Consider the following 24797-nt stretch of genomic DNA (forward strand, 5'->3'; position numbering starts at 1 on the left):
TGTAAACACATGCCTGTGGTCTAGAAGCAGGGGGCTCCGCTGGTGGTTCTGGGATACTCTGGGCCGGCTGCCCTCTCCTTATTGTGCCTGGGGATGGTGTCTCTTTGCTGGACGGGAGTGTCTGGGTCAGGCACGGTGCTCCTCTGCGCCCTGGAAATACTGTGCCTGCTTCAACAGTGTTGTCACCCTCAACAGCTTGCCCACTGGCACCAAGCCCAGGCTTGGCTCTGCATGGCTGCCGAGGGTGCTGGCCACCCCAGCCACCCCGATCCCAGACTGGCATGGTGGCCTCCTCTAGTGGACATCTGTTTGATTTGCTTGGTTCTGGCCCAATTCTCCTTCATGTGGAAAAACATTACAGTATTCCTTGGGAAACTAGCTGCTCCTCTCTAGTCTGGTTAAGGGGCTTGGTAGGGATGGTGCCCATGGTGGGTCACATGACCTGGGACTGGCCAATCAGAGCCAACTATGGTCACTCCCAGAAGTTGGTATGAACTCCTGGGAGGAAAGAACTTGGAGTTGGGCATGTAATCTTGGTGATGGTCAAGGCCTGGGTTGGGGAGTTCTGTCCAGACTGGAGCCAATGTGAAGAACAGCAGGTCCACTTGATGAGGAAAAAGCCATCTGACAACACTGACACCATCTAAGCTCCCAGATCCTGCAGTGATTGAAGCTGAACAGCTCCACAAGCTTCATTGAGAAGCACCATAAATCACACCCACATTTTGGCTCTGCCGTTGAGAGTTGGCTCCTGCAGTGGAGGAATCTCAGTTGTTCTACCGTAGACCACTGGGCCCCATGTCTGTGCTGGTCTCCCGCTTTGAGGGCCACAGCTTCTGTACTGACACTCCTGCTCAGGACCCTCCCCAGCTTCTGAGCTGCAGCCACTTCCTCCTCTGCAGATCTCCACCTGGGGTCCTGCAGCTGGAACCTGGCACAGCCGAAGCTGAATGCACCTTGGAGGACAGGTGGGTCTGCAGAGGGGCAGGGAGGGTAGCTGGAATGGGACACGTGGGGAGAGGACAGGTCTAGGGCTTCGGGAAGGAGGGGTGCTGGTTGGAGAGAGCTGCTCGCTGAGTGGGACTGAGCTCTAGGTGAGCTGGGCTCTGCTGGAGTCCGGCCAGCAGCCCCAGAAGGTGAAGGGAGGGCAGAGAGCATGTGCAGGGACCTGGAGGGACAGTTCTTCACCTCTCATTGCATAGCCCCACCCCGTCTCTGTTTCTCCTCCTGCTCTCCAGTTGCCTGCCTAATGTCTCAGGGCAGGATGGAGCTGTCCCAGGAAGTGTCTCTGTAGGGCGTGGTGCACAGGCACTCAGTCTGCAGCTGGACACTGTGCAGGCTGTCATTTCCTCCACCTGCACGAGGTCCCCAGCCTGACGTTGTCTGCCATGCCTATCTGTTGGAAGCACACCCGCCTCTTTGGGCAAGGTAAGTCGCCCAGTGGGCACTCTCTGGGAAGAGACGTGTGCTGAAAGCTGCCCAGAGGGTCCACCCCTTCCAGCCCAGCGTCCAGCGTGTCCACGGCCCCTCCAGGACACAGACAGGCAGAGCAGTGTCGCACTGGACAGCTCATGGTGCTGTGCTTGTTTACAAACCTGTCTTCTCTGGGTGGTGTGTGTTTGTTCAGCTTTGAGTATTCTAAACTGCAGATCCTGGGGCAGTGGAAGCTCTTCTTATACTAAACTTTCAGTTTTTGACAGTGTAATGATTTAAGGATTTGACAGGAGGCTGAGCAGTACACGTGTGAAAGTTTCATTCAGAAGGAACTTTCTGAGTGGGGAGGCAGAGAGTTGTGTGTGTCCTTGGCCACAGACACGATGAATAACTAGGATCACTGGGCCTCAGGCCGCCCCACCTGGGATCAGGGGTGCCACCCCACCTGGCCCACTCCCTACTCACGGCCCCAGAACCGGGTTCCTAGTTTGGATGGATTCCATCCATCCACAGGTGGATAAACGCGGGGGGTAGAGATTTCGGCTATAATCCTTCTGCCAACGCTACCTTAACGTGTAATCAAGTTACCGTTTCATATTTCCAAACAAAGTCGAACAGTTGAACTAAAAGATCTCATTTGGGAACTGAACTTAAATTTAAATACTGCCTGCCTCACGGTATTAGGGATTTTCAGACTTTCAAATAACCAAGCCTGGGGAAATTGGTTTGGACAGGCTCTCTGGCAGCATCTCTCTGTGGCACCATTAACTGCCAGCGTGGATTGATTGTGCCGAGCATGCCAAGTACTAGCCAGGGCCTCGTGAAAGCAATGGGAAGGAGGCTGGAGCTGTCCAGGCCGCCCAGAGGGGGCACACGGCTCATCACAGACACAGGGCGACAACAGCGCTCTTGTGCACCTCACTGGAGCCAGGGCAGCTGGCACGCTGGGCATGTGGGGCGCACAAGCAGGAGGGTGGGAAATGGAGAGGACAAGGTTCCTCGCTCAAGCAGATCGGCCAGGTAGGTCAGATGGCAGCATCGACAGCGCAAACACGGCCACCTCTCCTCTCCAGCTGCCCAGGCACGACAGAGCCAGGCCTGCAACAAACGGCCCTGGGTGAGAACAGCCCGTGAATGTCAATGAAAGGGTGGGGAAGTATGCCCCCCCCACGAAGGCCTGCGGTGGGCACGGTGGTGGTGGAGACCCCCCCAGAACATTGAGGCTGGGCTCCTCGGGCACCTCCTCTGGGTCTCTGCTCCTCCGAGCTGCCGTCTGAGGCATTTCCACGAATACCCTCTGTCTCTGCTCAGGCACCGTGTCCTTTTCAGGTTGTCTTGTAACCGGTAAGGCTGATTAGCTAGAAGTGGCTGGTGACAAACACAAGTATAGATTCCATTTGTATTCTGTTCCCACAGAGAAGGTTGGGTTATTTTGTTTTTTTAATCCATCAGTAAGATTTCCTTCACAGCAAAAATCCGCAGGAAAAAGTCATTTCTTGATAGATAACTCAGAGATGGGGAAGACAAAGGTACTGGGATTGCCCTATGAATTGGGGGCACTCTGGGCTCCCCGCTTCTTTCTTAGGGTGTTGCGGGGTGGCTCTCTGGTCTGAGCCGTCACTTGGAGTTCGAAGCCACTTTCTGTCCATGGAGCTGAGAGGCCTTTGAGCCTCTGAGTCTGATGTGCTTCTGGGGCAGTGCTGTCAGAGTTTGCCTTGCCTCCCCAGGCAAATCTGGGGGCTGAAGCAGGCAGGGAGGCTCCCGGCTCCCAGTGGGCACCCTGTGTCACCTGTTGTTGACCTCCTTGTTTAGGACAGAGAAGGGAGGTTAAGCACACCCGTAAAAGCGAAGGCCAGACTGACCCCCGTGGGTGATCACAGGATGATGAGCCCCACAGCTTGGGTGTCGTGACCAGCAGGTGTCCCAGGTGTCCAGGTGCTGATCTGGGGACCTGTGATTGTCATCGTCCTTGGCAAAACAGAGTTTGTACGTGTGATTTAGTTAGGAACCTTGGGGTGGGGAGATCATCTCAGGTTCTCAGGGTCCTAGAAGCCATCACAACTGTCCTGGGAGGGAGGAAGAGGAGATTCGACCTCCCAGGAGAAGGCCCCGAGAGGATGGAGCAGGAAGTCAGGGAATGCTGTGTGGCAGTCTTGAAGGCCAGGAAGGGGCGGAGAGCCAAGGGCACGGGCACCCCCGGAGGCTGGCAAAGGCAGGAGATGCCAACACCCGAAACTTTGGACTTCGGACCTCCACAGCCACCAGGTGGGTAAGCGGGGGTTGCGTCAAGTCTCCCGTTCGTGATAATGTTACAGCACCCCGGGGAACCCACACAGACAAGGAAATAGCCAAGGACGGGGACCCTTTCTGCATTTCAGAGACATGGAGGAGGGGCCAGGCTGGGGTGGGCAACACGGCCTATGTCAGGATGGAGGAGGAGCCCGGTCAAGCCTACCCTCACGTGCACAGAGACCTCACTGCCCCTACCCCATGTCCAGGCTGAGAGGCCCTGTCCTCAGGGAGGAGAGCTGTGTGCGGCCTCCACCTCCCAACCACGGAGGGCCACGCAGCCAGTGTAAATGCTGACTGGTGGCTGGGCACCGACGCCAGTGGTCACAGTTAGCAGCCACACAGGGGCCCTGAGCTGCAACCCCTGCCAGCCTTGAGGAGCTTTACAGCTTGCTCATATTCTCAGCTATTCAGGGGGTATTTAAAATAGTCCTCTATAGCAGGAAACATACTTAACCACCTTTGCCTTTCTTCTGCAGTATAATAGCTGGTGTCAACTGCCTCGACATGTACATCAGCTGGATGTGGGCACCTACTTCTTTACAACTCCCAATTTATAGCTATTTAAATGTGATTTCCTGATAGTTATTTAGTGTATTTAAGCTATTCAAATATTATCTGATTATTTAGAAACATTTATAGGGGCTAATTATAAGTAACTGTTGATCAGGAATGTAGCAGCTATAAAATTAATCCTCAGTAACCACAGCTCTGACAAGTGGCTGGTATTTATTTAACATACATTAAAAGCCTTTTAAATTTGCATTAGGAGAGCCTTGAGCTTAGCGAAGTCTCAGGGGACACTGATTGTGATAAAGTAGCTATCGGCCCAGGTCCTCTGGTATGGAACCGAGACTGGGTCACCAGAGGCTAATTCTCTTTTGTTTGGTTTTTTTTTTGGTACCGGGGAATCGAACTTAGGACCTTCCGCTTTTGAGGCAGGCAGCAGAACCCTGAGCTAAAGCCCCGGCCTTCAGAGGCTAATTCTCAATGCCTGCCACTTCGGAAGCAAGACTCGGGCACGTTCACAAGAACAGGGCCAGTGCTGTGCAGCAGGGCTGGAGGCACCAGCACCACCAGCACCTGGGCCACAGGGGACCCCTGGCCCACAGGCCTTCTCCTCTGTGAGCCAGGTGTCCAGGCCCCGGGAATCTGCTCAGGGGCCCTGACAGCATGTCTCTGTCCATGAGTGCTGATCCTCCCAGGGAGGGACCTGGGCTGGTGACACCTGTCTGTCCACTGCTGAGTCTGGGAGCTCCGGGCAGCATCATTGGTTGAGAATCAGAGGTGGTGGTGGGCTGGGGGCCAGGTGCCGGGAGGAACATGATCCATGCCAGCTGTGCAGGGTGAGGTGAGCAGCCCCACAGCCCACCTCCTGAGCCTGCTTCTGCTTCTCCCGTGGTTGGGATGGGATCCTACCTGCACCTGAGCTGGAGGTGCCAGGGCAGAGAGCTATGCATGGCCCTGCCAGGTTCTGGTGCCTCACCCTGGCAGGCCCGAGGCCCAGCTGCTGCCTCAAGGCAGGGCTGTGTGAGCTCAGATCCATCAGGCTGGGACACTTACTAACCTGCACTCAAGGCCAGGGAGGGACTACGGAGCCTGACCTCCAGGGTGCCTTGGCCTGAGGCTTGCAGCATCTGCCTAAGGGACCTGAAAGTGTGGGAGGAGCCTGAGGCCCTCAGCTTGCCCCGTCGAGAGAACTGTGTTCTGTGCCTAGTGTCCAGGGCCCTCACCAAGCCAAGACTGGATCCTCTCCACCAGAACTTCAGGGAGGGGGGATGGCTTTACATCTTGTCAGCCCCCAGGTGGTTTTATTTTGCTGTGACACAATCCCAGCTCTGCCTAGGCAAGGAGGATGAATTCTAAAGGCTGGGATGGTGAGGAACACCACTTATGCCAGATCCGGCATTCCCTCCTGCCAAATACAGCTGCAGTCCTGGGCGTCTCCGCCCTGGCCTCAGCACATCCACCAAGGAGGTGACCCCTTGGCTCCAGTTCACAGCAGCCTGGACTCATGTCCCTGCAGGCCGCCTGCTCTGCAGCTGGCCAGTGGCCGGGCCTCCCCCACCATTGGCTGCAGAAAGCAGTGGCACCCCTGCAGGCCTGGCTGGGGCCCCTTCTTCCTCCTGCTGCCCAGCAGAGGGTGGCTGGCACCTGCTGCGGCCCGCTGGGTGTAGTCGAGTGCCATATGGTGCTCCACAGCCAGCCAGCACAGGCACTCAGCTTGTCACCGTTGGGAAAGCAGCGTGAAACTTAAATAATTTCTCGATGAAGTGGAAGATTTTCCACTTTAGCAGACGCTTCTGAAAACAGTCTCTGCTCAGTGGCTGCTGCTTCTCCTTCCCTGTGTTCTCCACACTGCAGTTCTCAGTTTTTTCCAGCAGGTGAGAGTCCACACTGTGCCTCGGCCTTTGGTGCCACAGAGTGCCAATCCCAGCCCATGCTGTGAGCCCCTCTCCCCAGGGAGCAGCCCACAGTCAGTCAGTCAGTCAGTCTGTCTGTCTGTCTGTCAGGTAATCTCAGATCTCTCTGGCGGCCACCCTGCCATAGGGGCTGCCCCATTTTCACAGTGGTTTGGAGCTGATCTGTAAATCCGAGCTCCCAGGAACTCCAGGTGGCCCCCAGGTGGTCTGCTGTTAAGGCTGGCCATGTGGGCCCCACAGGAGAGGGCTGCGGTGGAATTCCAGGCTTCCGTGGGAGGCCTCCTGCAGGGGGCACTCTCATCCCAGCAGCTCTCCCAGGCCACCAGCGTCGCACACACACACCAGGCAACACACACAAGCTTTGCGGTGTTCTGCTTTGGTGGTTAGTGAGTGAGGAATGTGACCACGGGAAGTCACCGGGGAGCAGAGACTCGGTCCCCAAGCATCCTGCATCAGGCAATCCCACCCATGTTTGCTGAGTTGGTCCAAGGCCCGTGTCCTGGTGTGGTGGGTGTGAGGCCTCCATCCATCTGTCCTTCCAGCAGAGGGTCAGGATGAGCAGTGCAGGACCTGCTTGGGGAGACCCAGCCCATGTGAGCTGAGACGCTCAGGTCAGCGGCCTCCTGGTCTGTCCCGGCCTGGCTTCTTCCCTTGCTGTGGACCAAACCCAGCAGCCTGTGTAGCCTGTGCACTGTGCCCAGCCTCCTCTGTACTCTGAGCTCTGCAGGGTGTGCAGGGTGGAAGCTGAAGCTGTCAGTGATCTGGGACCTCTGTTAGGGCCCTGATCCCAGGGGCTGGAGGCTTTGGGCTGTGGGTCTAGGGCTGCGCCTGTGGGTCCCTGCCGTCTCGTGAGATGGCAGCAGACATCTGGGTGTCCCTTGTCACTGCTGGCTTCGTTCCTCTGTATCCCTCATTGTCCCCAGTCAGCGGTCTGTGGTGAGTGACACCTGTCCTGGTGTCTGCAGCTCTGCAGCGTGGGCTTTGGGTCCCTGCTTGAGAATCTGTCCTGGAGGGTGGAGGGGTCTGCAGGGAGGCAGCCTTGCTCCCAAGGAGGCAGGCGCTCTGCTGCTTATCCACAAGGGCCCCTGGACGTCACCGCAGCCATTGCGTGACAGAGGCGGCTTGCTTCTCAGCCCAGGGTATCTCTGCTCTCAGCTATCCCTGACCAGTGTCGCGGGGTGTGTGCGAGACATTTGTGAGCGTGTGCAACATGGGCTGTAAGCAGGAAACCCAGAGGTGTGGAGGGGCCCTGCTGGGAACAGCCTGCCACTGGTAAGGGCCTGCCCCTTGGGAGGTGGTGCCCACAGGGACAGGGCCCCAGGTGTGCAGGTCCTTCCCTGGCTGGCGGGGAGGACACAGCCCCAGCCCTGCCTTGCGCTGCCATCAGTCAGCCGCTCGGGACAGGGAGGCGCCAGAGCGGGTGTCTGAGAGAGGAGCAGCCGGGTAAACAAGAGTCTACTCACCAACTGCTGTCGGGAGGAAGCGCACTCCTCCGAGCACCGCTGTCTCTGTACCTCACAGCGGGCGTTGGAGAAGCATTTTTGCAGCCAGGTGGGCACAGCTCCTGGGTTGCTTTCTGCCCCCAGACCCCGCCCCCCACCTGGCATATGAAGAGAGCCACTGCCGCCCGGGCATCAGGCTGAGGCCGGGAGCCCGCCAAGTGCTGTCCTGCCCCTCACCCCTGCCCCGCAGCATGAATCTCCTGCCCTCGGTCCAGCCCACTCCACACCTCTGCAGCCCTAGCTGGGCCTCGACACTGCTCCCAGCAGTGCTCTGGGGAGCTCTTGCCCTCTCTTTCCACGCCCTAGTGTTCCAGGCTCCAGGCGTCAAAAGGCATCTGGAGGCCAGACCCCCACGGAGCAGCTCCAAACCTCTTCCCTGGTTGTGGGCCGGGGCCTGGCTCCTGTTCTCTTTCTCCGTCCGTCCTCTCCCACCTCCTTCCCCTCACTCATGACATTCTCAACACACAAACCTTCCCACTCATTGGGCGCACCCAGCTCACTTTGGCCCCAGGGCTTTTGCCCTTGCTAATCTTGTGCACAGCTGGCGTCTTGTCTTGCAGGCTCAGCTCAGCAGCTAGCTTCTGGGTGGGGCCTTCTCTGACACATCCCACCCAGAGAATCTGCTTCCGGCCCACTCCTTCTGACAGCTATCTCTCCTCTTGTCAATTTCTATGTGCATCAACCTGTAAACTCCTCAGGGCAGGGACGGTGGTGACATGACCCACCCTGCAGTGCCAATCAGAATCACGCTCAGTATGGGTCTCCACAGTGACCCGAGGGTGCAGTACTTTGTCTGCCAGAAGGTGAACTTTCCTACAATAACTCAAGATGCCCTCTGAGGAGAAATGCAGGTGAACAAACACACTCCTGTGTTGTCAGCTCACATTTCTGTGGATAATTTAGCAAAAGATTTAGAGGTCTGCTCTGGTCCTAAAATATTCTTGGGGACAGACTTCCTCATTCAAACCACGGCTTTCCCAGGTGAGCTAGCTGGGATGGATTTTCCCCAAGCCTTTGGGAGAATGGTCTGCCCTGCCCAAGGCTGATAACATTTATCCTTGATTGGAAGTTTTCAGAAGTTGAGATGACTTCAAACTGGTAACTAGTCATGCAAGTTTTTGGCCTGTTTAATTTGTCCTTTATTCTGAAAGCCTTAAATGTTTTCTGCAACAGTAGCTGGAGCTGTGTTGCTGTGTTTGTGCCACTGTTCGAGCAGGGCCACTGCTGCCAAAGCATGAGGTGGTCTGAGGGCGACAGTACTGGAGTGGTCAGGGGGTGAATGAGCCTCATGTGGGCAGATGGGCAGATGGGTGGAGGGGGGAGGGAGGGAGGGAGGGAGGACTGAAGGAGGTTTCATAGATGGGTGGGTGAGTGGCCGGCTGTCTGAGTGGATGGATGGGTGGATAGATAGATGGAGGATGGATAGGTGGATGGATGGAAGATGGATGTGTGGATGGTTGAATGGATGGATGGTTGGATGGTTGGAAGTTGGATAGGAGGGGGTGGGGCGGGACAGTGGATGGATAGATGGAGGTTGGATAGGCGGGTAGCTGAAGGATGGCTGTGTGAATGGATGCACAGATAGATGGATGAAGACAGAATAGGTGGATGGGTAGGAGGACAAATGGATGAGTGGATGGGTGGGTGGATGGATGGATACTGACCCAGTAGATTACAGATGTACTATTTACCTCCTACCATCCTTTATCCATTAATTTCAGAATAAACACTATAAATTTGTATGAACCCTGTTCAAATCTACATGTTAAATTTGCGACTTGGATTATTCTATTATTTTTCATAGAAAACCTAAATCCCAAACTGGCCACCCATTTATAGGACAAAGTGCTAAGCTTGGCTGCCTGAAGTTGCCCACATGTGCAGCGCTTTCTGCCCTGGTCCCGGTGGCCTGGTCTCTTTGCAAGGTTCCTTAGTTGTCTGCTTACTTTTGCTTTTAACAAGCAGATGCGGAGGCTCCATGGCCTCTTTGTTTTTAATCACCCCACATCTTGGGAAAATGAGAACAGCTTCTCCACTTAAGTAGGCTGTGCAGCCCTGAAGCCCCAAACCCCAAGTCAAACACACAATTTAATCAAAGGTGACTGCACAGGGCCTGAAACTGAGGGCCGATGCACTTGCATCTTGGGTCCATCTCAGGACTGACAAGAGCCAGGAAGACCTTGGGCCTTTTCCCAACAGTCGGTACCAGGAGGTCCCTGGGCCTGGAAGACCCACGTTCCTGCAGCCGACACTTTACAAAGCCTCTGTCTCAGTATCATCTAGCAGAGCAACTCTGACAACAAGGTCTGATTGTCAAAGGCCAAAACCAAACCTAAGAACCATTTTCTGTTGTCTTCCTTAGCTCGGGAAATTTCGGAAAGGCCACACCCTCCCTCCCCCTGCTGGGTTTTGATTGGCTTTGCATTCGAACCTCATCTCATCATACAGCCACAGTGTCTGGAAGGCCACTGGCAGCCCAGATCCCAGGTCTGCACTGTCGCTTACTTATCCCTCTGCTCCAAGACTCGGACTCTGCCACATCCTCTCCCCGCAGAGAGCACCTGCGGCCCAGCACGGAAAGATTCAGAGAGTGAATGCAGAATGAATGCATGAACAGTCACCACTGCATAGCCTACTGGATCATGGTGTCACAGGGTGTCATGTTCGCCACCTCCGCTAAGAAGGCCACACAGAAGAACGGAGGACACCCCCGTCCATGCAAGTGCTGTTGGCCACCTTGGCCCAGCACCCCAGAAGGCTTCATTGTGCTTCCACTGTCCTCAGTGCAGCCCGCCTGGAGCAGCCTGGACCCTATTGCCCAGCATGTTGGCTATGGCTGGCAATGCAGGGCCTGTGGCCATGCCGGACACAGAGTCCGGTAAGGCAGGTGTGTGAGCCCACACCCTACACACCCACCCCACTGCTGCAGCAGCTCAGTGACTGCATTAAACCCTCAAATATTAAATTGATGATGGAAATCTAAAATATTAATGTATTCTAATTGAATATTCTCTGATAAATTATCTGAGCATTTGCAGCAATTTGATTTTACTTTCATTTCTTAAGGAACTTTCAGCTGCATAAATATAGCCATTAAAGCAATTCAAGAACGGGAACATTTTCTGCTCAGATGAGGGGATGGTAAACACAAAGGGCTTGCGAGTTCCTTTCACACGATTGATTAAATCACAGAACCCAAGGCAGCTGAGTCGTTAAACGACAGCTTTCTTTGTGTCCCTCTGGCTTCAGCAAGGACAATGTGAGCTCCCCATGGGTCTCAGAATGTTGTAATTACAGTGGTGCTGTGGTGGCTGTAGGACCATCCCACTTGTACTGGGGGTGCACCTTCTGGCCCCTCCGGAGGAGCATGGTGGTGGGGGATTGTGCATGTGTGTACCTGCCCCTGGGCACCACGGGGCCAGGAGGGGGTGGGCGCCCGCCTATGGGTGATGGGTGTGTCCATGTGCCACGTTTATTGTGAAAGAGGATGTTTTGTTTCTGAGAGAATGCTGGAGGGGAGCTGATGGTCCCAGGGGTCACTCCTACAACCATTTTTAGAGTGGGTCCCTGTATTCCAGTGATGGTCACTGTGTCTGCATGGAAGGCAGGGTGACATTGCTACCACTGGTTTCTGGGGAGAAAATCCAAACACAAGCAGACTTGTGGAACACCTCCTGCTATTGGTTCCTCCCCAGAGGCTCTTGACTGAAAGGGAAGAAATCCACTCATCCATCTCCAGCCCTCTACTGGCCCCCAAGCTTCTCTGGCTGCAGAACTAGGTTACCAGGGAAGCCAGGGAGGGACTGTTGTAGTCTCTGCCTTTCTGAGGACGCAGTTAACAGCTCCAATTCACATGTTCTCAAGGAAATTCTCTCTCAGTAATTCTAGGGGTGACCATCGGCATCCTAATGACGTAAGTGTCACAGTTTACCTAGAATTGATATTAACCATGTATCCAAAAATGCCAGAACCTGGAAACCGTGGGTTCTGTGAACTCTGTTCTGTTCTCTGTCCAGTGTTTTTACTTCTCTTTTTTGTCCTATTGTTGTCACCTGTATTAAATCTACATAAATTGCTAACCCCACAATACAAATGTTATACCTTTACTTTAAATACTGAGTTATTGTTTTAAAAGAAATTTAAGATCATAGTCCTGCACATATTAGCCTATACCATCTTTTCCTTTGCTCTCTGTCCCCTCCTGTATGTCTGAATTTCCAACTGGCATCCTCGGTTTTCAGCTGAAGAAGAATACCCTTACCATTTCTTGTGAGGCTGCTGGTGTGTGGTCTCTCAGTTTGCGCATCAGGAATGTCTTTACTTTATCTTTTTTACAGGATTTTGTCTGGATAGAGAATTCTCGGTTGATAGTTTGCTATTATGTCATTCCTTTGGCCTGTGACCTCCACAGTCTCCAAAGAGAAGCTGGACTTCGTTCCTATTGTTGCCACCTCTATACCCTGCAGCTTTCCCTCTACTTTATAGGCTTTTCTTTTCATTTTTTAATCTCAGCAGTTTGACAGAGATCAAGTGTGGGTTTCTTTGTGTTTATCCTGTCTGGGTTCATTAGGATTTTTGGATTGTAAGCTTGTTTTTCTACCAACTTTGGGAAAATTTTAGCCATTATTTCTTCAAGGATGTTTTCCTGACCTCTCGCACACCTCTCCTTACTCCCATTACACAATTGTCCTTGTCTCACTGAGATTCTGTGTTTCACTTTTTCCCACCACCCACTCTTCAGATGGAAGAATTTTATGGATCTATCTTTAAATGCACTGATCCCTTCTTTTGTCTTCTACTATCTACTTCTAAACTCATCTAATGAGTTTTTTATTAGAGATATTGGAATATTTGTTTTTTCTATTTCCATTTGGTTATATTTAAAAAATGTCATTTTCTGTTATTATTCTCCGTCTGTTCATTCATTCTGACTATATTTTTCTTTAACTCTTTGAACATATTTATAAGATATTTTAAAGGCCTTGTTGCTAATTCTAATATCCATGTAATCTCAGGGTCCTTTTCTTTGGACAGTTTTTTCTTCTTTTTTTTTTTTTGTGGTACTGGAGATCAAACTTGGGTCCCTGCCCTTACAAGGCAGGTGGTGGAACCACTGAACTAAATCCTCAGCCCAGTTTTTATCTTCTGAATATGGATTACATCCTCCTCACCCCCCAATACCCTAGTAAGTTTTGTTTGTATACTAATCATTGTGGAGAAAACACTGTAGAGACATGATTCTGTTACCTTTCTCCAAAATACATTTATTTTTGCTATAGCAGGGAGTTAACTTGGCTGAACTCCAATCTCAATCTGTTTCTCTCACAGAAGGCAACACTTGAAATCTCTGTCCAGTTCTTCCTCCTTCTAGCTGTTTGTTTCCTTGGGGTCTCTGGGGTGACCTTTGTGTGTGCACAGGTCAAGGGGCAGCTGAGAATCTGAGCAAGTTTAGGAGCCATTGGGGAGTCCCCATCTGTGGCTACATATTTTCTACGATTTCTCTCTTCACATTCCAGCTGCTTTTTCAGCTCTAAACGCCTTCCTCTGGCTCCTGTGGCTGGTAGGACTGTGGTTTTCTGTAAGAGATGCACCCACCCTGTCCAAGGACTGGGAGGGGCCCTTGAGGGAGGTCACACAAGCGCAGATCTCACCCAGTTCTGCCTGATTCCAAGGGTGGGGTTCCCGACAGTTTTCTGCTTATTATCGATCACTCTCAAGTAATTTCAAGTCGCTAAATTTTCCCACAGCTTATTACCTGTAGGAGTTGCAGTATGATACAGATCACTCCTCTATTACCAGAACTCCCAATTTAATTATCATCAAGTACTGTGTGCCTGACCTACCACTCTCCAGAAAGACCATGAGGAGCTGAGCAGCAGGGTCCTTCTGAGGCTGCCATCCGCTTACAAGTCCTTAGCTGTGTCTGTCCTGCCCTACTTGTGTCTGAGGGGTGGCCCGCCCTCAAGGAGCTTTACACCCAGTGGGGGCACAAACCAGTGATTACCGATGAAACCCTGCCACTGTGGCCAGCACTGGGCATGCCGTGGCACCTCACGAGGAGGCCAGGCCCTCCGAGAGATGGAGGGCAGCATGGCTGGGGTTTGGCACGTGAAGGGGCAGGGTTAGGGCATGGGGACCTCGGAGGTGGCAAGGCTGAGGAATAAGACCTTCTCCCAAGGACAATGGCAATCACGGAGGATGAGGGCACACACATACCCAGGTCACTTCGCTTCCCCTGGATAATGACTAAGGACCCTGTCAGTCAGTCATTGGCACCTGACTAGAAGCCACTGGAGCACCAGGGACAGGGTCAGAGGTGGGCTCAGTGAGTCACACACGTGATCCAGCCAGCATTCCGCAGGGGCAACGGGAGTTAACGAGTAACTAAGCCAGCTCCATCACACGCTTTTACACATCCGGAAACACTTCCGGGGAGTCTGCGGGCTCATCCACCTCCGTTCCACATCTCCTAAGACAGACCCCACTCCCAAGCCGTGCAGGGCGGGGCATGTGTCTTTCACCTCCACATTCCTGGAGAGCCACCCCTGCCACACAGCAGGCCCCCAAGAATTTCTGGCTGGGTATGAAGCAGTGGGGCCCATGAGCACTGAGTGGGAACTGCGTCAATCAAGGACGCGTGCAGAAAAGGGTCCAGCTTTGTCCACGGCAGTGGCTGGAGCCGTCTGGTGTCAGAAGCAGATTCTAACAGCCCTCTGCGAGCTGCCTGTCACTCCCCACTTGCGACTGCCCTGCTGCAGAAATGCCCTTTCTTATGTCCCCATGTGGCTGCCTTTGTGCTGAGCCGCTGCAGCAACTTCCTTTGGAGTCTTTATCCCAAGCTGGTCTCTGGCAGGGCCCCCAGGACTGGTTTACAAGACTTTCCGTGTTCTTAAATATCATTTCCAAAATTAAAGGTTTTGTTTCCCAAGAGCACCACCCTCCTGTTCTCTGTCTTCGGTCAATTCTTGCAGTTGCCGTGGACAACCTCTCAAGTTAACAAATTCTGAATTTTTATTAGATCAGCCATGAAACAGATCCACCTTTTACAAGTTTGCTTTCATCCTCACTCTGAATCTTGCCGGAAGTCAAACCTAATGTGCATATGAGAGAAGTAGGCAGCTTTCCTAATCTTGAGCTGAGGCCCTGTGTAGGACCTGCCACCACCTCTATAGTTACAGGACCCAGTTCTGGGTGAGCAGCAGAAAGCTGATGGCTTGGTGGTTCTGGAAGGCCACAAGAAATTTCTGTGCTTCCCTTTTGGATTTCAAGGCCTGCATGGTGTGTGGTACCTGCAGATGCCCCAGCTGTCTCGGCCAGAGCTGGCATTCCGGCCAGGGAAGGTGTCCTGCCATTTCTCATTGCCCTTTGGGAATGTAAAGGCGAGCCCTGTCTACCTTCCATTGGGTCAGCTGCGCAACTGTCCCCTGCTTCTTCCCCCATATGAGCCAGCTTCCTGCTTCTGTAGCAAACACTCGACATAATCACCTTAGAAAGAGAAAATTTCACGTTGGTACAGAGTTTTGGAGGTTTCAGTCTAGGACCAATTGGCCCTGTCGCTTTGCATCTGAGGCAACACAAGACATCAGGGCTGGAGCATGTGGCAAAGGAGGCTGCTCCTCTCCTGGTCCACTGTGAGAGAGAGAGGAGGGACAGGGCCCGCTGTCCCTGTGAGGGCACCCCCAAGTGACCAGAAGGCCTCCCAGAGGACTCTCGTGAGGCCCACCACCTCCCAAGAGCACCACGCTGGGCTGAAGCCTCCAGCACACCGGCTCTGGAGGACGTGATGGTGGACAATGCCAAGGTCCGCTTCCAGGGGGCAAAACCACCTGCCAGCAGCGCTGCCATGATTTGCTGTGGACACAGCCAGCTGCTCACCAATGACAGCCACAGTTCCCACCAGCCTCTCTCTCCACCAGGAGTTATCTGTCCTTCCTGGCACAGCCTGTGCTCATGAAGAGACGTGCAATTCCTTACAGGAAAAAGCCTGTAATTAACCGAGGCTTGGGGAAGAACATTCTGCCTCCTCTCCCACTCACTTTCTCATTTAACATATTTTATCAGAATGAAATGCCTTAATGAGCGCGGAACTGCAGCTGATCCCCGAGAACCTCCAAGTGCGCCACTCAGCCTCCTGCTCCATCAAGCGGCATTCATGCGCACTGTGATCTGGGCTTTCAGGGACGGCCTTCCCTGAAATACTGACAGGACTTCCTGTGGTGGAGAGGCGTAGCACAGCACCCAGCACCGTGCTCTGTGCTGGTTGAGAATTAGAATGTGTGTGTGCGCGTGTGTTTGCGTGTGCATATGTGTGTGTGCACCGAGATCTTACATAACAACTGGGAAGACAAGTCTCTCTCAGAAGCCATAATGGGGAGCCACTTTCCATACGCTACAGATGCATCTCCACCCCAAAGCAGCCCAGCGTGGCTGCCTTCTTGGGTAGACGTGGAGGGGAGCCAAACGCGGGCAGCCTGCCCCGTCAGTCTGAGGCATTCTGAAGGCCTGGACAGCTGCTGGGCCAGGGTCACCACTGAGGCTGCTCCCCGCCCGGATGCTCACTCATGCACCACCCCTTCAACAGAAGCTGTGCCGGCCGCATGCCACAGGCTGTCCAGGGCAGCAGGGAAACAGACACAGCTGCTGTCTTCTCAGATGACAGGCCCAGGGAATGCGTAGTGATCATGAGGTCAGAGGACACAGCTGGGTGCGGGGCAGAGAGAGGCCGGGTGTGGGCAAGGACTGGCAAGTCAGATCCAAACTGCTTGTCCAGAGCTGCTGAGGGGCTGTGGGGTCCTTGGGACAGTTTGGCCTTTGGGGAGGGAGGGTCACCAGCTGATCTCATGTCCTTGAAGACACTTGCCAGGGCAGATGCCAGCCACTCACTGGGCGAATTTCCCTGCCTATGACCATGGTCCTGGACTGCAGCTTCAGGTACCTGAAATCAGGTGCAGCCATGTGCCTTGGCTTTAGCCAATGCGACACAGGCAGAGTCTGTGTATGCCACTCCCCAGCCTGGCCACCGGGGCCCATCGTGGTGGTCTTGGTACACAGCCCTGCACAATGAGCACGAGGTGACTTCTGGGTTATGTCTGTGAAAGTTTGGGCCTGTTCCTCATAGCAGCAGAGCAAACCTCACACACCTATATCCTGTTTTGAGGTGATGCTGTCTGCCTGGAGGTGACAGTTCTGAGAGGGTGGCTGGAGAGGTCAGAGCATAAGAGGACGGGTGACACATTTGCTCTAAGCCGTGGTGATGCTTCGCTCTAGGACAGAAGAAGCAGCCATCTTGGTGAAGCTGCCAGAGATGGCTTCCAGCACTGCTGAATTTGCAGCTTTTCTCATTCTGACACCTAAAGCCAAATTCACATTTCCTGTCCACACATTTCAGGGTTGGAACCATCAGCCTCACAGAAAGTCTTAGGTGCTCTGTAGCAGGGGACCTGCCAGCCGCTGCTCTCTCTGGCCATGCGGTCCAAGGCTCGTGCCACTTGGGGAGGGGCAAATTCCCGTGCTTTGGGGGCTCAGATTGGAAAACCACATTCCTGTCAGGGCATCCAGGGAGCAGCAAGCTCAACTCTCACTGCGATGCTTTGAGAAAGAAGGTCCCCCATCAAAGACAGCCCAGGGCGGCCACCCACACCTCTGCTGCGGTGGGCGGGGCCAGTCCTCTGTTAGCCCCGCCCAGCCCTGGTTTCCACAGTCCCCGTGCTTCATGGCCAGGCAGGCAGTTGTCTCATTTGGTCTCTTCTGCATGGCCCAGCAGGAGGTGGTCAGGGCAGGCTTAGTGAGGCCACCAGATCCCACCCAGCTGGCCTCCTCTGGGGCATGGCTCTGCCCACAGGGACTGCCCTCTTTTTGGTAGATTTTCCCAGCCTGTCTACAGATGGGAGTGGAGGAAGAAAGACCCATGTGTTGGTCCTACTTCATCTGCCTGAAGAACTCTGCAAGCCAAGGCAACAGGATATCCCAGAAGTGCCAAGACACTAGCTGAACTCACAAACACAGCCAACAAATACGGATGTGCCCACTGTGTCTGGGAGGCAGACTCGGGGTAGACCTTCCTGGAGCCTGACAGGGGTTGGATTGGTGGTTGTCAAATTATGGCACGTGGGCAAATTCAGTGCCGTGCCTACTTTCATGAACGTGGCTCTATTGGCACCCAACCACGCCCGCCGGTTCAAATAGCTCCGGTACTCAGGCAACGGGGGGCCGGCAGAGCCTAAGGGCTTATGGACTGGGGAGGCTGAGTAGGACCAATGGTTTTCTCCAAGTGGAGATTCTGGGAAGCACAGGCCTGAGTAGCGCAGTGGGCCCCCCCCCCCCCAGGTTCCTCTCTCTCTTCAGGACACTCAGCAGAGCCTGAGGAGGCGTCCTAGGGCACCTGCCTCCCACACACCAGGCTGAGGGTACACAATCTCAGCTGTTTGCCCTGCCTTTGCTTGTTTTTACCACCAACTCTTTCTAACAAACAAAACCATGCAGGTCGCAGTTGGGCATGAAGCCTCCATTAGAACAAACTTAGTTATATTAAGAATGAAGCCTGGAGGCCTGGGATTTAGCTCAGTGGTTCTGCCGGCTGCCTCACAAGCGCAACGTCCCGAGTTCGATCCCAGTACCAAAAAAAAAAAAAAATGAAGTGCTTACAGAAAAGCTTAAGTAAATGACAACACAAGCATAGTCAGACTCCTCAAATACTGTGAGAGTGGTGAGGCTGTGGACACAGCGTGGGGACCACACAACTGTCATCGGTGCCCTAATTAGTGTCGGTGTGGCCTAGGGGTTGGCCAATGGGCCCAGGAGCTGTGACCCAGCAAGCTACTCTTCAGTGGGTTTCCGTCCTTGAAGGTGGCCCTCATGTCTTGGTCCCCATCTCAATAAAATCTCCAACCCAGCCAGGCCACTACAGGGGTGTGGCCAGCTGGGAGGACACAGGCAGAGGCAGGGTGACGCCGACTCCTTGGGTGTGTGGATGCCCCTGCGGGCACTAACGCACAGTTTCTGCTCTAAATTGCCTGTCAATCCTGGCTCCTTCCTGGGGAGGGTATTGAACACCTTGTGGCTGACACTGGGGGTACGAGGACCCGGGGGCTTTGCACCATGTGGTGCTTTCCTAGGCTCCATCTCTGCCTTCTAAATATACTACCCATCTCTGCACACTGGACGGAGTGAGGAGCAAGACAGGCTACTCAGCCTGGAGCGTGGAGCTGACCCCTTCCCCACACTCAGGAGCCTCATCTCCAGAGAGGGGGATGGGAATTAATGGAACACTTGCCAGCATTTTATCAAATTATTGCTTAGATTGAGTTGCAGCTCTCTTCAGATGGAAGAAGGAAATACCAGTGGATGGCCTTGACTACAAAATGCAAATTTGTAGAAGGAATTCTTTCTGCGGGAGCAGCAGCCTGTGGTGGCTGCTGGAATCAGTGGCAGCACAGGTCGTGGATGGACCACAAGGCCCGCCTGGGCCTTGCTAGTCAGTCTCAGGACCTCAGTGTGCCCTCTCTATGACCCCATGACCGTCATCAAAGACATGCCACCATTCCACGTGGAAAGACATGGTGGCCAACAGACCACACAAGTGTGCCAGAGGCCAGAGGCCCTGTCCGCGACCCTGCACCACCAGGACACAAGTCACCCTAACTGAGAAGGCTCATTTCCCGGAGAGCATGGCCTGCCCTGCACTTTGCATAACCCTTGCTCCCTTCCAGAAAAGGCGGGACCTCAACCTTCTTGGATACCACATGAGAATCTGAAGAGCCGTGGCCTCCTGGCCATGCCTGCTGCACAGGCGGTGGCACTTACCCTCACGAGCTGCTGCGGGAAGGGGCCGCGGGAGTTCTCCGGCACGTTGATGGGGGGGATGACCCAGTCCCGTTTCTGCCGCCTCAGGCCGCTGGAGCTCTGCCGTTGGGGCCACGGTAGCAGTATGTCTTGGGGGGGCTGAGCGGGGTCCAGGTCCACGTTTTTTCCTTTCTGTGGCATCATTTGGTGGGGAGAGAAGAGGTGGAGAAGTCTGGTTAAGTTCTGCACAAAGGAAGGGTTTGTTAAGAGAATTTTTGACCCTTGCAAGAGAAACCACCAACAGAGCTAAGAGACACCCTACAATGTGGGAAGAAATATTTAGCAGCTGTAGCTCAGACAAAGGTCTACTATCTAGAATATATAAAGAACTGAAAAAAAATCAGACCTTCCAAATTCAAAGACCCAATTCAAAACTGGGCATCTGAAATGAACAGACATTTCTCAGACAAAGAAGAAAAAGCAGCGAATAAACATATGAAAAAGTGTTCAGCATCACTGGTCATTTGAGAGATGCAGATGAAAACAACACTGAAATTCCACCTCACCCCAGAAAGAATGGCAGCTATCAAGAAACCAACCAATAACAAATGCTGGCAGGGGTGTGGGGAGAAAGGAACGTTTCTCCATTGTTGATGGGAGTGCAGACTGGTGCAACCACTGTGGAAATCAGTATGGAGATACCTCAAAGAACTAGGCCTAGAGGTCCCATTTGACCCAGCTATTCCCCTGCTGGGTATCTTCCCAAAAGAATTAAAAGAATCATACCACAGTGATATATGTGCACCTATGTTTATAGTGGCACAGTTTGTAATAGCTAAAGCTTGGAAGCAGCCCAAGTGCCCATCAACTGGAAACTGGATAAAGAAAATGTGGATTTTTAAAAAATAAAATGGAGTACTACTCAGCCATAAAGAACGAGAAACTAGAGACATTTATAGCTAAATGGATGCATATTGAGGCCATATTCTTAAGTGAAATAAATAGGACACACATGTGTAAATACAAAATAGTTTCTCTAGTGTGGGAAACCGAAAGTGTAAATAAGGATTAAAATGATTAAAACAAATAATTGATAATTTGAAATAGGAAGAAAAAGTCCAAAGGGGTAGGGGAAGAGGGAGGGGAAGGGGAAAGGAAAGAAGGGAAAGGAAAAAATATGAGAAAGGGAAAAAATGGAAACAAAGTCTTTGTAAATAAGGAAGGGTGGAGGGGGTGGGGACAGGACAGGGACAGGGAATGGGGAAAAAATAAGAATCAAGATACATCATGTACAGGTACAAGCACCCAATGTATTGTATACCTAAAATGTACCAATAAAAGAATTTAAGGGAAAAAAAGAGAATTTTTGACCCTGATTAATAGAGAAAAACTGGATAATTCAGGGAAAGGGGGCCACGGGTCAGGGACCACAGTCAAGGGAGACCCTCATCCATGTACAAGGACATGGATTGCTGAATAAGGGGTGACCCGTTACAAAGGAGATGATGTAGTTATCTAAGAAATAACGTAGATCTGAGTTCTTTTATTTATTTGGTTTTTGTAGTCGTGGGACTAAATCCAGCCTGTCTCTATTGCTGAGCTATATCCCTAACCCTTTTTATTTTCTATTTTGAGACAAGGTCTCACTAATCTGTCCAGGCTGGCCTTAAAATGATGATCCTCCTGCCTCAGCCTCCCAGAATGCTGGGATTACAGGTCTGTGCCACCACATGCAGCTATACTTTTTGTTTGTTTATTTATTTCGGTCTTGGGGTTTGGCCTTGTGCATGCTTAAGAACCTGCTGTATCACTGAGTTTTACCCGGCCCCGCATGGCAGTATCGTAGTTTATCATATCTATTTCTCTGTTGTCCTCCCTGGTGGCCCCTCTTTCTTCCTGTGACCTCCTTCCTTTTCTCTAATAAGACTAAAACATTTTAGTTTAAAAGTCTTTTTATGAAAATTACCCAGAAAGCAAATGACAATTTCTTCAGAAAACATGATTTACAACCAATCTGAGAAAGGGTTAGTAGTCCACATGCAAAGAGCTCTTACCAGTCAATAAGAAAAAAAGGCATCTTTTTTTCACAACAGGAAATGCTATGAAAATAACATCAGACAATTCATAACATGATAAATACTAATAGTCACCAGACTTAGGAAGAATCCTGGGATTTCCCAGGGATCCAATTGCAAGTTAAAGTGCTATGTCCTCCTCATCTGTCAAGCCCACAGGACTAAGCCATGTTTGTCCTCAACACTGAGCAGGCTGGGAGCCCGTCAGGAGGCCAGGGGCTGAGCCTGTGGCTTCGACTGAAACAGACTGTGCACCAGTACCTGCGTGCATCCAGAGATTCAAGAGACGGAGAAAAGTCCCTAGCCTTGAGCATCCCCTTTTCCTCTTTCCTGAAACAGGCATGGTAAGGTGCACTGGACGCGAGGTTTGCCATGGACATTAACTTAGACCTCCGTGGAAACATGTCCAGCGTTGAGCTGCGGGCCTGGGGCTGGCCACGCTGCCATCCCCGGGGCTCCCGCCCGCTGGGGCTGTGGTCAGCATTGCTCCACCTGTCAGCCTGCTGCTGACCACCAAGAGCCTCAGCAGGAATCCTCCCCATTGCCCTGTGGACTCCACAGCTGGAAATCTGTCCCAGTGAATGCTGTGTGTAAAGCAAAAGTCTGTGTATAAAGATGTCATTGTGTGTGTTTCTGTAATCATAAAAATACCAGAAAAAAAATCTGGATGTTGATAGTAAATAACAGCATCCCATTCCATTCCAACCATATCTTATTTAGGATATTATCATCATTAAAAGTTACTCTTTCAGGGTGCCATTTGGGAAAAATGTCCGTGAAATATTAGTAAGTGGAGAAATGGCACCAAGGTACTGTACCTCGGGCCTGATTTGTTTTTAAAGGATCAAGAGAGAATTGGGAGGAAACACATAAAGATGTAAATGCTGGTTTTCTTGGAGAGTTTGATGTTATTCTGCTTCATTCCTTTCACCTTCAGGATCTGCTGAGCATCATGATGTGCATGGTGTCACGTGTACATTAGGGATAAGGGAGCCGACGCCTGTACACATAACGCCACGCCCGTGTCACACGCGCTGGTCCAGGGGGCACACACAGCCTTGTGCCGGGTTGATGTTCATTTGCCTCTGAGCCTCAGGAGTGGCAGAGAGAGGGCCTCCACTGGGTCTGCGTGTGACTCCTTGCCCTTAGGATGCCTTCGAGACAGGCAGGGAGAGGGTTCAGAGTTCCCAGGGTGGTCCTCGGCCAGCAGCAGAGCCCCAGGGAGCTCCTTAGAAAGGCACATTCTTAGGTCCCATGGGTACCAGCTCCAGGCAGCACCAGCAGCCCTGTCCATTGCGCCCTGGGGAGATGACCTGCTGCAGCTGGAGCACAGGACACCCCCAAATGCAAAGGAAAGCCAGGTGCCCACCGCGTCTCCACCTGCAGGTAACAAGGCTGACCTCTTTCCAGGTGCCCGCCTCTGGAGAGGGGAGGTGGCTCTGTTTCCGTCCCTGAGCATGTCTACATGAGCAGCCAGCCAGACCTGGGGAACAACAGGACCTATCATGAGATGCCAGGAGGGAGCCCTGGCCCCAGGAGCACCGCCATGGAGTGGGTCTCGGCCCTCGACTGCAGCACGTGGTGAGGCAGAGACCTGCTGGCTTCTCCCCTGGAGATGCATTTGCACCAGCAGCAGCTCACCTGGCCCTCTGAGTCTGAGACTCAGAATTTTACAGGGTTTTCACACAGCCATTTAAAAATAAAAAAAACAAAAAACCTGCTTTATCTTCATTTGCCTAGGATAAGCTTGCATGGCATTAATTTCCCTAGTGTTGTTTAAATAAATTGCACATATTTGCTACTATTTTAAAGCTGTGAGACAAATGTAATAACAAAATCTGGTGAAAATCAATGCCAGACCTGCGCAGGCTTCTGCCTGGAAGATCCACCCACTTCTCTGGGAGAAAAATGTCAATGAGAGTTAGTGGTTCCCTGGTGCAGCAAGCACGCTCTTCTGCACACATGAGAATCCAGGGGCTTTCAGAATGGGGCACACAAACTCGGAGCCATAGTTACACCAAGTACAAACACTGCTTCATGTTACTCCCAGAAATGTTTCCCACAGAGGAACCTGCTGATTCTGAGTGTTGAGGATTTGAATTTGAACTCTACAGTTTCTAAACATAACAGCACATCTGCACACACACGTGTAAATGCACTCTGCATATATGTATGCACATCTGTGCACACAGAGAAGTACATGTAGAGGTGTGCTAGATGTAGGTATGAATACATGTAGGTATGTGTGTATAGGACAATCCATGCGTGTGAATGTGTATTTTCACATCATTTGCACGTACCTGTATATATGTGTATTTGTGTGTGTTCGTAGGTCTGTGTCTCTCTCTGCATGTGAAACACACAAGTTTTCTCAAAACCAGCAGCCCAGCAGCCTAGGCCAGCCAGAGCAGCCCAGGGCAGGTGCTGTGACCAGGCTCAGGGCCCGTGGTGGAGCTGCTCTCTGAATCTGGCAGATGTGGGGGAGAAGCATGGGGAGTCACCTGCTCCAGGCTTCATCCTCTTGCTGACAGCTGAGATGTGGCTAAGAGGGCAATTTTCAGAGCTATGTAATGTGCAGGACCCCTTCCCTTCATGAGACTGCTGCATGAGCCCCCCACCTCTGCATGTCTGTCTGGGCTCTGCTTGCACACCACCCCCGATTTGTGGTTTTGGGCTAAGGGACCAGCCCGACCATCCAGCTGAGGCTGGCCACTCCTGGGCTGGGCACTGCCCCTTACCCCACACGGTGGGTTCCTGACTCTCCCTTCCTTGGCCCTTGGACTCTTGCACTGGACACCTGCTGGGCTCCCTTCAACCCTGCGTGGCAGCTGGAGCAAGGCCCCCAAAGAGCCACTTCTGACCTCAGTTTGGCAGATGCTCAGCCAGGTGCAGAGGCCTATGACATTCTGGCCCAGGCAGCTCCCTCCTCCTGTGGGACACTCACCTCCACTAGCTGAACCCTGGGGGACCATGCCCAGGGCCCATGGGTGTTCCCCTAGCACAGATCTCAGGGACGGGCCATGCCGAGGAGGGCCAGGAGGGTGTCAGGGCAGTGGAGCAAGCTCAAGGGACAGACAAGCTGTCGAGTCTGTCACACATTTATGGGGTGCCAGCCTCGGGCCAGGAGATGGCAGAACAGTGAGCCTCACGCTGAAGCCCGGGTCCTGAGTTCCAGGTGAGCTGCATCATGTGCAGGCATGCTGTCATGCAGGCCTCAGGGTGTGGGGCGTGGGCTCAAGAGGTGAGGCCGAGGCAGGGATGGCGGGGCCTGTGGCCAGTGCTATCTGACCCAG

General features: G+C 52.7%; 1 protein-coding gene across 1 annotated transcript in view; it reads right to left on the bottom strand.

The window, feature by feature from the left end:
* Positions 1-24797, bottom strand: part of Cdh4 (cadherin 4) — a 526919-nt gene that overhangs the window by 123395 nt on the left and 378727 nt on the right. The window contains exon 4 of the mRNA XM_004840986.3: positions 19451-19621. Coding sequence (XP_004841043.1) covers positions 19451-19621 — 171 coding nt within the window. The remainder of the gene's footprint in view (positions 1-19450; positions 19622-24797) is intronic.

This window comes from Heterocephalus glaber, unplaced genomic scaffold (genome assembly GCF_053883595.1).
Source record: "Heterocephalus glaber isolate CG9 unplaced genomic scaffold, H.glaber_assembly_v1.0 deba00001673, whole genome shotgun sequence".
Taxonomy (NCBI): Eukaryota; Metazoa; Chordata; class Mammalia; order Rodentia; family Bathyergidae; genus Heterocephalus; species Heterocephalus glaber.